The sequence below is a fragment of the Dermacentor albipictus genome, chromosome 2 (assembly GCF_038994185.2).
Source record: "Dermacentor albipictus isolate Rhodes 1998 colony chromosome 2, USDA_Dalb.pri_finalv2, whole genome shotgun sequence".
Classification (NCBI taxonomy): Eukaryota; Metazoa; Arthropoda; class Arachnida; order Ixodida; family Ixodidae; genus Dermacentor; species Dermacentor albipictus.
The window spans coordinates 83,445,674-83,463,380 of NC_091822.1; the positions used below are offsets into that span (position 1 = coordinate 83,445,674).

Here is a 17,707-nt window from a genome sequence, read left to right on the forward strand (position 1 = left end):
ACCGCGAGTGCCCTCCTACGTCAGGTACGGCGGCGCCCTACTTCGCTGCACCCTGTATCGCAAGCAAGTCGACATGTGTCACTGCTGCGGGAGACTCGGTCATCGCATGGACGTGTGCCCCAATCCTCAGGACAAAGTGTGCCGTGGTTGTGACGCCCTCAACCCAGGCCCCGACCACCAGTGCTCCCCACGTTGCAAGCTGTGCGGGGGAACACACATGACAGCGGATCGCAACTGCCGCGCAAGGTACAAGACCCCCTACGTCGTGACAACCACGACTACGAGCACCAACCACGAAGGCTGGCGACAAAGCACCCGCTAAAACAGAGACGGAGGTAACTAAATTAACACAGGCGATACAAGCGCTGCAGAAGCAAATAGAACACATGCAGACACAGATTCGCGAAAAAGACGACCTCATACAACAACTCCAGCATGCCGTGAAGAGCGGTACCGATACAGAGGCCATGCATGAGACTCAAGAACAACCCATAGAGGACGACGAAGTCGTATACCCCGACACTAAACGCAGGCCCGCTCCCTCACAGACCACTCAGGCCACGCAGGGAACAGAAGAGGAACCCATAGAGGATGACGAGGTCGAGTTCCCCGATACCAAACGAAGACCCACTCCCACCCTTACAGAGGCAACACGACCCAAACGCACGCGCGCAGCGATACGCGACGCGCGAATAGATGCACTAGAGGCTCGCTTCAGCAATCTCGAAGAAACTATCATCGCGTCCATCACGCGTACCATCCAGCGGAGCCTGGAGAGTGTTCACCTCAGACTGTCGAGATTAGAAGCCGCAAACAGCACGATCGTACCGTCGCATAGGGAAGCGGCGCAACACATGTAACAAGATATAAGCATGGCCCGGCACTCATCGAAACAAAAACACACGATATGGCAGTGGAACTGCAGAAGTTACCAAAACAAACGAGCGCACTTACAACAATACCTGAAAACGATCCCCGAACGCCCAGACGTCATCATACTGCAGGAAACAAATGGTCCCGCCAAACTCGCGGGGTACCAGTGTATAGCAAGCAAGGCGGAGAAACCAAACGTCACCACACTGGTCAAGCGAGCGCACACAGTTATCGAACACGATACCAAAATCAGAGACATCGAAAACGTTCTCGTAGAATTAATTCCACCACGCAAGACCCGCAATAGCATCTTCGTACTCAACGTCTACAGCAGTCCCAGATGCCGCCAGCACCGCTTCCATGTCCTCTTCAAACGGGCAATCGACATCGCCAAGGGGCAACAGCTGTTCATTGGGGGGGACTTTAACGCAGCGCACACGGCGTGGGGTTACAAGCACGATCACCCCAAAGGCACCCATCTATGGGCAACGGCGCAATACGCCGGACTCGAGCTGGTCACCGACCCCGCGGCACCAACAAGGCAGGGCAACAGCGTAAGCACTGACACGACGCCGGACCTTACTTTCACGCGCAACACACGCAAAGTCACTTGGACAAACACCATGCAAGACTTGGGGAGCGATCACTACATTATTTCCATAGAAGCAGAAGGCAGTCCGCAGGAACACAATGCCGGTCGTCAAATGAAGATCACCAACTGGAATCGGCTACGCAAACATCGTGATGAGCAACAGATGGAAGACATCACAGATATAGAACAGTGGACCGACCAACTGCGGTGGGATATCGAGCGCATGACGCAAACGATCCCGTCGACAGCTGGGCTCGAGACAATAGACTCCCGGTTGCTGCACATGTGGGAAGCCAAAACTAACCTGCAGCGCAGATGGAAACAACAGAGACACAATCGGAGACTGCGTAAACGGATAGCACAGCTCAACAAAGAAATAGAAAAACACGCGCTTAACCTGCAACATCAACAATGGGAAGAGAAATGCGCGGAGATGGATGGTCAACTCACCACGCATCGCACGTGGCAGATACTGCGGTACCTGATCGATCCCGCCAACACCAAGACCACACACATGCAAGGCATATACAAAATCATACACGCTTACGGGGGAACGGAAGAACAATTCCTACGGGATGCGGAACGCCTTTACATATCCCAAACGCAACCGCAAATATATCCAGACTACTCAGGAGAAAGCAACGCCACCCTAGACGAGGAATTCTCCGTAGCCGAAATCCAGGCGGCCCTCGTAAAGCTGAACACCAAGTCGGCCCCTGGCCCCGATCGAATACCCAATAGGGCACTACGCAATCTCGATTACGGATCGATCGAGAAACTAACAAAATACATTAATGAGTGCTGGGCACACGGCAAGCTACCCCGGCAATGGAAGGAAGCAAATATCACACTGATACCGAAACCCGGCAAGAAATTACAGCTGGAAAACCTGCGCCCCATCTCCCTCACTTCCTGCGTGGGCAAGTTAATGGAGCACGTGTTTCTCAATAGACTCACGGATTACCTCGAGGACAACGACTTATTTCCACACACCATGATTGGGTTCAGAAGACATCTCTCCACGCAAGACGCCCTTCTGCAACTAAAACACCAAATCATAGACAATCCGGGGCGTTCGACGAGAGCCATCCTCGGGCTGGACCTGAAGAGGGCCTTCGATAACGTTCGCCACGATGCCATATTGCGACAAATACAAAATCTAAATCTCGGCCTGCGCACGTACAACTACGTCCGAGACTTCCTCACGGGAAGAACCGCTCGCATGCGAGTGGGGCAACTACAGTCCGAGCAAATCAACATCGGCAGCTCGGGCACCCCGCAAGGCTCGGTGATCTCGCCAATGCTCTTCAACCTCGTCCTGCTGGGGTTGCCCGACCGACTGTTTCAAATCGAAGGACTGCATCACACGCTATACGCGGATGATATTACGATCTGGACGACAACGGGCAGCGACGGAGCGATCGAGCAACGTTTACAACAGGCCATCCAATGCGTAGAAAACTACCTCGAGGGCACGGGACTCGCCTGCTCGGCCGAAAAATCCGAACTGCTGCTGTATAGACCAGTCAGAAAGGGGCGCCCACCTAAATGCTACACCCCCCTGGAAAAGCAAAAGATCCAATTAACGGCATCAAATGGCCTACCCATCCCGATAGTAGAGAAAATCCGGGTACTAGGAATGATGATAGAGCATAAGGGTGGCAATGGCGAAGCACTTCGCAAGATAACGGCAAAGGCCACCAGCACGATGCAGCTCATTCGACGCATCACCAACAAACACGCCGGCATGCGCGAAGGCAGCGTCATCCGACTCATACAAGCCTTCGTCATTTCCCAGATAAGGTACACGGCAGCGTTTCACAACTGGACGGTTGCAGAAAAAAACAAGCTCAACGCGCTCATACGCAAGGCGTACAAATGTGCGTTGGGACTTGCGCCTGGAGTCAGCACCACCAAGCTCTTAGAACTAGGCCTACACAATACGCTCGAAGAACTCGTGGAGGCGCAACAAGTGTCCCAACTTGAACGCCTATCCAAGACCCGCCCGGGCAGACACGTGCTTGAAAATCTCGGCATCACATACCACTCGCAACACGGCGTCAAAGTAGACATTCCAAGACCCATACGCGAGCAACTATACGTACCCCCATTGCCTCGCAACATGCACCCCCAACACCACACCGGGAGGCGTAAAGCCAGGGCACAACAGATGAACAAAAGTTACTCTAACGACAAGGATGCGGTCTTCACCGACGCAGCCCGCTATCGAGACAGGAAGAGTTTCGTGGCAGCAGTTACTAGCCACCGAGGCAACCACCTCACGAGCGTCACCGTGAACACGGCACATGCCGAAGCGGCAGAGGAAGCGGCAATAGCACTGGCCCTCACACAGACCAAAGCTACATACGTGATCTGTGACTCGCAAACGGCAATTCGCAATTTTGCAAATGGGCGCATCTCGCAAGAGGCTTATCAGATACTCCAGCGACATCCCATACACCAGGGAGAGGCCGACGTTGATAACCGAAGGCATTTGCTGTGGATCCCGGCACACACTGGAATGAGCACCCCCAACGAAGCGGCTCACGGCGTTGCTCGAGGCCTGACTCACCGAGCAGCATCGGAGGAAGAGCCCCCGCGGGGTACTGCAAACGTCTGGGCATGGGAGGATCGTATGACCACTTTTCACGACATCACGGCACACTACCAATTACAAAGACGCATATACCCATTCCCTCACGCTATGTTAGACAGGACGCAAGCAGTACACTTCAGACAATTACAAACAGACTCTTACAGAAACCCCAGACTCATGCACGCCATGTATCCAGACATGTACACTACAAACAGATGCACATCGTGTGGCGAGGTTGCCACACTAAATCACATGCTATGGGAGTGTCGGGACCTAACAAACAATTCGGGCAGTGCCGACCCCTCCGTCTCTTCCACCGCCAGCCTCCAGTCACGCTGGATGACCGCACTGCTCAGCTCTGACCTGACAACACAACTCTGGGCCGTCCAGCGAGCCGAGGAAGCCGCTTCGAGACAAGGTCTCGGAACCGCGTCCGCGGCGGGTGCCCAGACCCATTAAAAGACGCCGGACTCAAATCTTGCTGATTTGAAATTAAAGTTTACGCTCTCTCTCTGAATAGCCGCAGGCTCCACCAGGTGTCACCGATCGCTCCGGCATTGGCTACTCGCACCTGCCGGAGAGCATGGCTTTATTTGCGTGTAATAAAAGTTTTTGCGTGGCCGTGTAACGTTTTCGAACACTTTTGGCGCGTTTACGACCTCGTTATGCCAATTCTTATTTCCTAACGATCCATTTTACCATCATTCTTAAGCTTCAGTTGCATGCCGCCGCGATTTCCGACCAGCCACCGCAAGCTATGTAAGGGAAAGTGGGCCAGTCGCCGATGCCGGCAGCACCTTCTTTATCTGGTTACCGGTTTTCAGTGAACTGACTCGGCCCCATCGAATCACTCTCCACTTGAGCGTGCTCCTCGCCTCTTGTCAACCAATCAGATCAGAGAAACAGCTCAGCGTAGGCAATGTTATTCGTTTTTCAAGCAAACAAAAGTGACCTCTTATGAACGAGGAGAGCGTTTGATTGGTCTGTTGAGGCAACACTGCGGGCCACCGGCTGGCGCTTGCGTCGGTGATTTCGCAAATATGACGTCAGGAGATTCCAATAAAAACATATTAGATTAGGTTTACGTTATAGGGACCCACTTATACAAGGAATTGGTTGTATGTCACCAGTTGCTTTCTGTCTTTTGTCGTCGTGCTCTTTCCTCATCAGCATTATTCTCAATTTGCCTTCATACATAAAGTAATGGCCATTATTTGAAGGGGAGGAAAAAGAAACAAGTGAAAGGCAGGGACAACAACCAGGGAAATTCTGGTTTTTCACGGGGGAAGAAATTGAACAAGAGAGCAAGTACTCGTTTTCAGGAATATGCGTCAAGCGATTATTAACAGAAGGTCAATTTTCTTCGGCCACAACAATTTGCTTCATTTCTGCGTTCTTCTGAGAAATCGAGGCCGTATTCTAATCTATACGGCCGGGATACATGCCTTATTTGCAGAATGTATTCATTGGTCCCCGCAAATTTCATGCAGGAATGACTTGAAGGATAGCATATTGGTGAACTGTGTGTGTAGTTGATCAGTGCAAGGTACCTCACGGAAAACTTCAGCTGAAAAAAAGAAATTTCGTTTGTACAACAGCCCTAATAATACGACGGATGTTGACTTCTTTCGTCATGAATTACAGATGTCGGATTCAATAATCCACGGTCCCAATGACGGCGGTGAATGTCACCTCGGTGTATGCAAGAATGGTCGATGTGAATCGGCGTTATACTCAACATGTGCAACATATTATTGAAACTGATGACACGAGCTCACGGCAGGAATACTTCATGTCTAGAATTGTTTTGCCAGAGAAAAGTAGTCGCAATTATCATAATTTTTATCCTGTAGGGCGTAAATTATCCTGTTCATCTCAATAAAAGTCAATTTTCTGCTGTTCTCGTCCATTTTTAAGAAAGACATTGTTTTTCAATGTTCACAGAATTACTCATACATTGCTTTGTCAAACGAAATAATGACAAAGAGTACGTACGAAATGCCTGTAGTCGTTCTCATAACTGTGTATTTGACATTGAGCTTAAACGCAATAACGTATTTGGCACTGCGCAGCATCTTCAAGGACGGCTGAACACTATGGGCCTAATGGCAGATACTCCCAGCAGAAAACGCGTGCTAATAGTAGTACAGTAGTAACAGTAACACTACTAACAGTAGCAGTAAGAGTAAGACCAGTAACAGTAACAGTAACTGTAGTAAGAGTAATCAGTAACAGCAGCAGTAACTGTAGTAAGACTAACCAGTAACAGCAGCAATATTGTTCGAAATGTCTTCGCCGCGTGCTTTCAACACCAAAAGAAATATTTAAAAAAATAGGAATGTTCAAGAACGCTTTCATAATAATTTAAACTTCTTATGGTAATCTCGTTACAATACTTACAATCGCGCTTCCATGACTCAATGTCTTAGACACAGTCGACTACTGTAGGTCTCAGACAATGATAGCGTATATCTCAGATAGTAATAGCACATAGGGCCAGATATTTTTTTCTCTAATTCTTGTAGGGCCACTCTACAAGCAGCGTCCGGTGTATGCATACTTTTGGAGCAGTTTACGATAACTAAGCGGGCGGTGTCAGTTACGCCACTGACCTTCAAAAACGGCTGGTTTCAGCTGCTTTAGATATTCTTATTTTCCAAGGAGATCAGACCAGAACATCTTTCAGAACAGTAGCACAAGCGTTATGGCGACAATTTTAGATAGCGGTTTTAATGCCGTTCCCTTTCTAACTCTTTCTGACACTTTTTTGAATGTTGTTTTGTATAGCATTGCTAATGCTTGACAATCCGTGCCACTATATCTACCACTCACTGAATTTCTTGCACAAGATTTATATGCATAAATTACTCTCAACGTTGCTTTAAAACCTAGTGGGTTCACGACACAAAATTTTCGAGCCTGAAATACGCATCGAAAGTTAAACCATAAGCGCCTCACAGCAACCTTACATAATTTGAGCGTACTTGGTGGCGTAGAAAAGCTATATGAGACCTTTCATATTTCGCAATTTAACCACGAAGCAGAAAGGCGACACTGGGTGGTGACGAAATGAATTTGCACCCAAGGAAACGGCTCTCACGGGCAATAGAAACCAATGTGAAAGGCGACGCTTTCGTGTATAGAAGACACCGGATGTGACTGTAAAAGCTCATAGACGTCATGGCCATTGTGTGTCGCTTTGGTATTGCATTTGCGCCTCGGCAGTTTGTTGCTGCTTTTGATCCTTCAAGTGAAATAATTGCTAGCGTAATTGAACGGTGGCGACTTTGGTGCGCTGTTCGGGGCCAGAGAGTGCCGAGTAATGCGTCCGATATGGTATCGAACTGTTTCAAAGAAGGCGATACAGCAGTGGCCCCCATCTCCATACGTCTCACAGCCTAGCCGAAATAGTTGTCGATGCCAGGGGAAGGGTTCAAGAAGAAGCTTTAGCTCGGGTGCTTCTATCTAAATACATGTAAAAGGAGAATTTGTTTTTCTCGGCCAAAAATGCACTAAATTTGGCGACGTTTGTTGCATTTAACCGAAAAACCTAAAATCTAGTGCCTCGTGGTTTCAAAGCTTCGGTTTGGGTCGTCAATATATTTGTAACTCTGTAACTCGTCAATAAAAAATGATACCACAACTATGTGAATTGCATCTAATAGTACATTTAAAGAGGGCAAAGTTATGTTACAGATGAATCTAAAAAAAATTGAGAGATACAGAAATGCAGCTTTTTTAGAATCCTTGTACACAACGCATGAAGTTCACGTACGATATAAGATGGCACATGATACTTGTCCGCTTTTAATGATCTAGTGGATGCCGTTTACAGAACCGCAATGTTTGCTCTTGATTCATACCTATTATTTTCTGAGCTCCGTGCTGCTACTTTCTTTTTCAAACATTCGAATTTTTTGAAATCTTCTTAACAAAATTCAAGCTTGAAATCGAAATTGCGCTTCCAACGGTCTCTAGAATTTAACTTTCTCTCTCAAATGCAATGAATTTTACTAAAATCAGTCCAGGGGTTACCTCAGAAAAACGTTGTTTGGGTTTTACATTTTTACATTTTTCGGTTTGAATAGGCCGCGTTGGAGTTGGACCTTGGCTAAAGCTTCCTCTTAAAGGCCACCATTTCAGATAGAAAGATATTGGGCCCTCTACTCTCAGTTACCATGAGAAACTGAGAACAGCCAGGACGAATATCTCAAAGGCCTTTTGAGTCATGTGAGCGATGCACCAGGGCCTTCGTGGCTCGGGCTGTGTCGTCATTTCTGTCGAAATAGCCGAGAAAATTTCATATTTGACTAAACGTTTAACTTTATCGAGTTTATTAATTGCTGGAGAGAAACACACGTAGAAAAGACAGAGAAAAAGAAAGAAGTTGCACAAACAGGCGCAGTTACACAAAAGGTGTTACGCTTTCCTGTTTTTGGTATTCCTGCCGACTTTCATCGACAGCATCTATATCAATCTGTCTACGTACATCAAGAAATAACTTTGTTTTACGAATATGCAGATAGCCGTATCCAAAAGCACTTACTTCTCTACTGCTTTCTTCTTGCGTTCTCCCTCTAATTTTGAGATAAGGCATTATCCTCAGCTCTGCCGCCTGCATGCCCACTATAGATGAGAAATTCATTGAACGGTCGTTAGATGCTCTTTTGTAGCGACGACTCGTCGCCTAGCGTTTTGTCAGCGATGTACATTTTTGTGGAACGTTGCCTGCTTCGACGGATAGCCTGAGCTTTTCTCTCTCGTCGTCATTGTCTATCACATAGCTAACGCCCCACTTCTCCTTATTTTACAGTACCGTTGTCTCCCCCGCGGAAAAGGAAACCGTCCCGTGACCTACGGGTAGCACCACGAAGGCGGATCATAGTACGGCTTTAGACGCTGGACATGCACAATTTCGCGTCCTCGACGGCGATGATCCAAACGTAGCTCGAGGGCTTCCACGATATAGTTGACTGGAGCCGTTTTGTTTATGACGCGGTATAGGCCCTGGTACTTCGACGCGAGTTTCAGCGACAGTCCAAGGGTAGGGACTGGAACCCAAAGCTACACCAGTGAGCCAGGAGCATAGTATACAGGACCATGGGAAGTTTCCCGATGGTGCTTCTGGCGTTGCTGGTCTTCTGATGTAAATATACGGGATAGCTTGCGACACTTTTTGGCGTGTGCAGCAGCATCAGATAAGGTAGTGGTTTTCGTGTTGTCCAAGCGGTACGGAAGCTTAGTATCCATTGTGGAAAAAACTTCGCGTCCATACAGGAGAAAGAAGGACGAAAATCCCATGGTAGTCTGCGTGGCGGCATTCCAAGCGTAGGTCAGAAATGGTAGAACTTGGTCCCACTTGCTTTGGTCGGATGCGACATACATGGCCAGCATGTCACCAAGAGTGCGATTAAGGCGCTCGGCCATGCCATTAGTCTGCGGAGAGCCTGGATGACGTCGGAGAGGAAGACGCGGCCTCTATAACTGAGTAATTCCCTGGGAGCTCCGTGGTGAAGGAAGATGTGGCACAGGAGAAACCAGGCGACGTCACGTGCACAAGCGCTGGACAAAAGGGAAGTTTGCGCATAGCGCGTAAGATGGTCGACGGCCACGATTACCCAGCGATTGCCGTCTGATGGTGTTGGCAGAGGTCCATAAGTGTCGATGTCTACTCGATCAAAAGCACGTGCTGGACAAGGCAAAGGCTGCAAAGGAGTGGTGGAACGACGACGGGGATCTTCGTGGCGTTGGCAAACGAGACAGGAGCGCACATAATGACGGATGAAGTGATACATCCCCCGCCAGTAGTAACGAAGGCGCGTATGTCTTCAGAACGCCTGCACGCGCTTTCTTAGGCGCCGTCACTGTCGGCTACACCGCACTGTGCAGGTATGCCACTTGCCGCTATCGACGGCGCATGCGCGGCCAGCGCGCCGAGTACTAGCGGTCACTATAGTCGGATACAACTTTAGAAAAAAAGGGGGCGTTTACTCCTCCGAGGCGAATGCACACGAGCATCCACCAATGGGCGCGCACTCTGGACCGACGTCATGCGCCGGGCGGCCGGTGACTTCGCCGCTTCGGTCATCTGGGCGGGGCCTCCCCTTTTTTCTAAAGTTGTATCCGACTATAGATGTACTTCACATACAAGGGCGAACAACGCGAGGCCGACAAATTGAGATGGCCTTTAGATGCGCGATGAACGGGCAATCTGCTTGGGTGCAGAGTCACGCTCGCTATATTGAATTCTTTATTCCGCGCATGGCATGAACATTGTGGGCACGCGCAATAGCATTCCTGATAAGAAGCTGCGTGCGAATACTGGTCTCACTGGAACGGCTATAGTAAATATTAAGCTATATCCATGGATTCCTAGGATCAGACAGCATGCAGCTTTAGAATAGTGTTTGTTTTATGTACGGTAAGCACAAGCACCTTTGCGTGATGTTACGGAGCTTCCATTCTACTTATTTTAATGTACGGAAACTCAAACGCAAGGATTACGTTGAAAAAGAGGGCACCGTCTGGGGCCTTGCGCCAAACGTACCCAAGCAAACACAATCCCTTAGTACGTATCATGTCGCTGCTATGCGGACGCGTTTGGTTAGGCCTACGTACACCTTAACCGTCGAACGATCTCAGAAAATTGACGCGCTATGCGCTCATAACAGACGTTTTAGGTGCGTTTAGAGGAAGTGAAAGCTCATTTTCAATTGTCACCAGCGATCACCGCGAGTGAAAGCGTAGCCATCACGAGAAATGAAGCTGAAGCGCAAGCCATGGGTGCCTCCATATTCGACAACGCTACTTCTTAGCGTCCGTAAATGTTACGAACGGTAAACTCGCCACATGACACACGTAATCATCTCGCACGTAAACCTCCAAAACCCAATAACGTTCGCTGCATGCGCAGTGAAGACAACGCTATTTTTCCCGTACACCAGGCGACAAAATATTGCGGGGCATGAGATCTGAGAAAAAGCTCAATATCTCTGCAACCTCACAAAGCAGCCTGGTATTTCCATTTCGGGCATCGACTACCCTACGCTAACAACATAGTCGTATACAGTTTTACTGGCTATTGCTACATGCTGCTCGGGAGTTGAACCTTTTCGGAGACACCCGTGGTCCGTAAACGTTTGTCCCCGGGTGTACGTAGTGGGTTTACGTTCGGGTGCAAACGCTATTCTATAACTGCCTAGTGACAAGCATCACCGGTTTACAATCCGTCTCGTCTCGCGCTCCATCAAGGGGTGACAGCAGCGAGACTGTTGGTGGCCCTCATCGCGCATGCGTATAAGCGCATTCGTGATGTTTCTGCTGCAGAGCAGCTGTGGCTTCGTGTGTCGTATAGCGCCCCGTTGAATAGGAGCTTGAGCGCAACTACAAACATTCTTATCGCTCGCAGTGCATCGCCCTTCCGAGGAAACTGCAAATTTTTTTGCGTATGCCAGACAAGCGTTTGATTACGCTTCTAAATCACCACCACCTCTCATCCGCAATCGATACATAGTCCCTTGGCATTGCTAGACACTGCTCCCATAGAACAAGCGATGCCTGGGCGTATGGAACATGCAACATAAAAAAAAATTAATTAATGCTAAAAACGCCGGAAGGTTATCTCGATAGCCTAAATGTTTCATTTGTCGCCTTAGTATTATCTTGTTGGAATTGCCTTGTTCTATAAGAAGTGCAATTGTGACCTATCGCATATTACAAAATCCGTGGAAATGAAAATAACCACAAAAACACAAGTTCATGCAGTTCGAACTATAATTTAAACGCTATAAAACTATTCAACGTCAAGATGCAACATACTACGGAAAATTTGAATATAGTCCCACATCCGCACAGGCATTGGTGCTCCCATAATAACGACCCAAGGCTCAAGTAGGTGCGCCGAACATCAGCTCAGGCAAGAATGCCTCGCCCAATCTATAACACCTTTCTACCGAATCCTCTGGGAGAACATGCAGTGCCTCAGATGTAATCGAAACTCGCTTCTTTGTTTCCGTTGTGTACAGCGGCCACTCTTCACCGTCCACCTTCGGCAGAGACCTGCGAAAATGTTAATGCGGTCATAAAAACCCATGAAATTATTTTTAAAACTGAGCACTATCTCTAATGGTATCATCGTCGCAAAACAAAGTAGTGAGCAGCTTCGTCATTCGATGCCTAAATACTTAGCAAAAAATATTTTTCTGCATTATTGAAGTTCAAAAAATATACTTAAATGTACACGGAAACGCACTTCCTGATTGATAGAGTGATTTTTGCACATCTACCATAAATTTATGCATAGCTTCTAAGAAGAAAATTTGGGTTCAAATGAGGAAGTGTGCATTTGCATCAATGTTTAGGCTGCGTCGAACCTTTGTATTGGACCCTGAAATAAATTCAGAGTTCTTTTTACGCTGGCTGCTCATAAAATTCTTCGAAGTGTAAGTATGCCTTCCCGCACATAGCCACAAGCAAGCCTCTACATTCAGCAAGTGAGACAAGTTTACCTCGCGCTCAAGCGACCGACCCTTCCGAGCTTGTGTAACAAGAGAGATAAGTTCAAACTGCATTTCCCACGGTTGGTGCAGTGCGTGCCACATTTTAGAAGGCGCTTTGCTCGCACACCGCCATGACACCGAGTGGAAGCGCGAAGAGAGCTCTGCTAGAAGGCGCGTTTGTTTGAATGGCAGCTGCTCGGAAAGAGAAAGCAAAAGGAAAATAAAATAAAAATTTTGGAGCCTTAAAAATTCTGCTTACTTTACCCCTGTGTCTGCGGATTGCTCTTCCGATATCTAACAGTGGCATCTTAAAATAAGTTTTTTTTTTTACCTTTGGAATATACTCTGCGCAATAAGCATCAACATGAAACGCGATTACCTCGCTGCTCTGTCTGTAAGTCTCAAGAGGATGTAAGTAACAAGCTGGGATATAGGAAAGAGCTTGCAAAGTATCAGTGATTTTGGTCTGCGGCGCTGCTCTGTCTGCAAGTCTCAAGAGGAAGTAAGTAACAAGCTGGGATATAGGAAAGAGCTTGCAAAGTATCAGTGATTTTGGTCTGCGGCAATTCAAACCCCTATAACTTTCAAACAGTGTGAAATATTTTCTTGTACAGTTTCTCTGTCTTTGAAGTTTGAATTGCTCGAACTCGCGTACATCTGCTAATTTTTTTACTTCATTCCTCGCTTCAACGTAAAGATGGTATAGCTAACTGGGTAAGCGGTATAAGGAGGATGCCACAACGACGGTGGTGACTGCCGTCGTCATTGCAGTAATGGAAACGTAATATAGGCGCACATAGCAAACCCATTTTCAACGTTTTAGGCGGTGCTTCAACAAAATGAACACAATTAAATACACTTTACTTAAGTCCATTGTATACAGTCCAAGACATGAGAAGATAAAAAACAAATTTACATGCGCTCATCATCACTTCAGTCTTATAGTATACGGCGCTTCGCCGGTGCAATATGAGTTCTACGCGCAAGGAAGCCGAGCGGAAGGCTAAGTGTGCAGCACTCGACGGAACTCAAGTGTCCAGTTACAGCGCTGTTGTCTTCTGCCAGAAGCACGCGCTTGCAGATAGTCGATTACTGCACACAGATTTACAATCGCGATTAAAATGCTGCCTTTTATGGAAATGCACCCACGTGGGGTTTGATGCACCCACGTGGGCTTTCCGGCGTAGAATGTGTAGACGCGCGAATAGTGCGTATAGAGGAGAGTGTTTTGTAATTGCTGATTTCTACAGCGATGACGCGTTACGTGTGAATAAAGTGCAATGGCGGTGCCCTGTGGTGCACCTTTTGCACCCTCTAGCGGAGGCGACGCTGGCTCGGTAGAGTGTGTTCCCGCATGCTGAATGTGGGCTACCCAAGGGGTGAGGGCTCCCTGATCGCCTGAACCAACTGTCCATTCCTAGGCTACCTAGAGATTTTCCAGTGGCGCACCTTGAAAGCCAAGGGAGATTGCGTTATTGCCTGACACCGGTGTATTTCATAAAATCTTGGGTGTCCAATGACTCACAAAGGCCGGCACCACTTCAGGATAGAAGCGCGTGAGCTTGTTGCTTGCGCGTGAAACGATCCGTGGTAAACAGAGCCATACCATAACCAAATGCGGCTGCGGTGTAACGCGCGAGCACGCAATGGCGCACACAGCGAAGCCCACAGCTCGCGCGCTCTAGACAGGCAGCATGGCCACTGAATTGTGGTGCCATTGTGGTCCTGCATTTCACTAGTTACTTCACTGCCGCGTACGACGATCGTGCGATTGATTCAAGCGAAGCTCTCACACACACACACACACACACACACACACACACACACACACACACACACACACACACACACACACATATATATATATATATATATATATATATATATATATATATATATATATATATATATATATATATATATATATATTGTGACGCAGCAGTAATCACGGCTTTTATTCCGCGTCAAAAGGTTAGGCGAACCGACCACGCCCACAGCAAGGAGCACACTCGAGAGCCAGCCCCACAAGCGATGATGAAGAAGAACCCCATATGAGCCCCACATGATGATGATCATGTACAGATGACAAAGAATAGCTTACATCTCGCTACACTAATGTCCCCTCGCGCGAGAGCGGCCATCCTGGCCGCAACTCAAAGGGGCGGTGAACGTCTCGTGAAAGGTTTCATACGGGAAACGTGGACAATCTCAGCGGCGCGGCAGCGGCGGTCATTTGGAACAATAACTGGTTCCACGCGATAGTTCACTGGAGAAGTCTGCTCCATGACTTTGTAGGGGCCGATGAACCGAAGCTGAAACTTGTCACACAAGCCAGGAGTACGAACTGGTGTCCGGAGTAGCACTTCCTCGCCAGGGCGGAAGCACACGACGCGATGAGAGGCGTCGTAATGCTGCTTGCGGTCCTGTTGCCGTGCTTCGGTGTTGATGCGGGCGAGCTGGCGACAACGCAGAATGCGGGACACATATTCTTCGCAGGAGGAAGGACATTGATGGACAGTTGGCGCGAAGAAAGAGACGTCAAGACAGGAAGAGGGCGAACGACCATAGACAAGGTAGAATGGCGAGTAACCGGTCGTGCGTTGAACGGCGGTATTATATGCAAAGGTCACGAATGGTAAAATTGCGTCCCAGTTTCTGTGATCCGGGTCAATGTACATGGCTAACATGTCTGACAGCGTGCGATGAAATCGCTCTGTGAGGCCGTTGCTTTGCGGATGGTAACTGGAGGTAGTCTTGTGGGTGGTTCCGGAGGCTCTGAGTACTTCGTCTAGCAGTTGCGAAAGGAATGCTTTTCCACGGTCGCTCAGGAGGACGCGAGGAGCACCGTGACGCAGTATTAAGGATTGAAGTACGAATGCAGCAACTTCAGAGGCTGAGGCAGAACTCACACAAGTTGTTTCGGCGTAGCGTGTCAAGTGATCAACGGCTGTCACAATCCATCGTTTACCGGTGAGAGTCACAGGAAGAGGGCCATATAGGTCAACTCCAAAGACCTCAAATGGTTGCGACGGACATGGAACCGGTTGCAGTTGTCCGCTTGGAGCTGATGTAGGGAGCTTTCGACGCTGACATAGAGCGCAGGAAGCGACATACCTCGCTACACTGGCGGACAATCCAGGCCAGTAGAAGCGCCCTTTGATGTGGTCATAGGTTTTCTGGAAACCAAGGTGACCAGCAGACATGTCGTCGTGAGAAGCCCGCAGGACATGAGCACGTAGAGAGCGTGGCAGAACAGGAACCCAGCGTTGACCGTCAGGGTGATAGACGTGACGGTATAGGACGCGGTTGTCAATCTTAAATTGCGTCAGCTGCCGACGAAGGCGGGCGTTAGGCGGGCGCGAAGCTCCTTGAAGGTGGTCAATGATGCGCCGACAGTAAGAGTCGGCAAGTTGATGAAATTGGAAGGATTTGTTGTCGTGTGGAGGCATCTCGTCGACAGTGGCCAACAAGAAAGCATCTGAGGAGGGATTGAGCGAAAGCTTGTCACGGATGGTAGTTGGAGCTCCATTGCATGGTGTCGTAGGAAGCGGACAGCGATAAAGCGCGTCTGCATCTTGGTGTTTTTTCCCGCACTTGTAGGTAATGGTAAAGTCGTATTCTTGCAAACGAAGAATCCACCGACCAAGTCGTCCAGACAAGGTCTTCAGCGTCGAAAGCCAGCATAATGCATGATGGTCTGTAACGACCGTAAAGTGGCGGCCGTGAAGATAAGGTCGAAACTTTTGCACAGACCAAATGATAGCTAGACATTCCTGCTCCGTGATGGTGTAATTCTTTTCGGCGTTTGTCAGAACGCGACTTGCGTATGCGACGACCCTCTCACCTAAAGTGTCGTCTCGCTGTAGGAGAATGCCACCAATGCCGTGACCACTAGCATCCGTATGCAGGAGGGTAGGAGCAGCTTCATCAAAATGGCGTAGGACTGGTTCAGATGTAAGAGCTTGCTTCAGATGGGTGAACGCAGATTCACATTCGGGAGACCACACAAAGGGAACATTAGAACCCAGTAATTTGTGCAGAGGTGGCGCTATTGAGGCGAAGCCCCGTATGAATCGCCGAAAATAGGAAGCGAGGCCTAAGAAACTACGCAAATCTTTGGTCTTTTCGGGACGAGGGAAGTGCTGAACTGCGGAAACCTTGTCAGGATCAGGACGAATGCCATCTTTGCTCACAATGTGACCTAGAACTTTGATCGTCTTGCTCGCAAAATGGCATTTCTTGGTGTTTAGCTGAAGTCCAGCGTTGGCAAGGCACCTGAGAACGTCATCCAGACGTTGCAGGTGCTGAGAGAAGGTTGACGAGAAAACAACAATATCGTCGAGATAGCACAGGCAAGTCTTCCACTTTAGGCCACGAAGAACGGTGTCAATCATGCGCTCGAACGTTGCGGGCGCATTGCAAAGGCCGAATGGCATGACATTAAACTCGTAGAGTCCATCTGGTGTTGAAAACGCTGTTTTCTCCTTATCGTCCTCATGCATAGGTATCTGCCAGTAGCCTGAACGCAGATCGATGCTGGAGAAGTACTCGGCACCCTGCAGGGAATCCAAGGCATCGTCTATTCGCGGCATAGGGTATACATCCTTGCGTGTGATCTTGTTAAGTGCTCGGTAGTCGACACAAAATCGAACAGAGCCGTCTTTTTTGCGAACCAAAACAACGGGGGAAGACCAAGGGCTAGCAGAGGGGCGTATTATGTTGCGTTGGAGCATGTCGGTGACGTTCTCGTCAATGACTTTCCTCTCGGCTAGCGATACGCGATATGGTCTACGGCGCACGATGGATGTACCATCTGTCTCTATCCGATGCGTCGTAATCGAAGTCTTTCCCAACGAAGATGAATGCGCGTCAAAGGAAGCTTCATGTTTTTGGAGCAAAGCAAGCAATTGTTGTGACTGCGAAGGTGTCAGGTCGGAACTGATGGCAGCTGCAAGAGCTGAAGGAGATGCGGCCCGTCCGGTACAAGGACCTTCAGAGGAAGCTGGTTTAAAGGAAATAACAGATATAGACTCTGATGCAGTGGCGCAAGCCAATGTAGTGCCTTTAGGGATGAGAATCTTTTCGGATGTCGGGTTTGTAGCGTAGAGAAGTGCAGAGCCATCATCAAACCTAACGAGCCCTGATGCA

General features: G+C 48.6%; 2 protein-coding genes across 3 annotated transcripts in view; one reads left to right on the plus strand and one right to left on the minus strand.

The window, feature by feature from the left end:
* The window catches only part of LOC135895855 (uncharacterized), a 56,760-nt gene extending 50,876 nt beyond the window's left edge, over positions 1–5,884 (plus strand). The window contains exon 7 of the mRNA XM_070532955.1: positions 5,706–5,884. Within this exon, the coding sequence (XP_070389056.1) occupies positions 5,706–5,819 (114 nt within the window). The 3' untranslated portion in view covers positions 5,820–5,884. The remainder of the gene's footprint in view (positions 1–5,705) is intronic.
* A 5,932-nt stretch (positions 5,885–11,816) lies between these two features.
* Positions 11,817–17,707, minus strand: part of LOC135895834 (acetylcholinesterase-like) — a 132,002-nt gene continuing 126,111 nt past the window's right edge. Inside the window, exon 15 of one of the 2 annotated variants that reach the window (XM_065424033.2) lies at positions 11,817–12,119. In XM_065424033.2, the coding sequence (XP_065280105.1) occupies positions 11,948–12,119 (172 nt within the window). In that variant the 3' untranslated portion in view covers positions 11,817–11,947. The remainder of the gene's footprint in view (positions 12,120–17,707) is intronic. The other variant, XM_065424035.2, reaches the window with a different exon arrangement.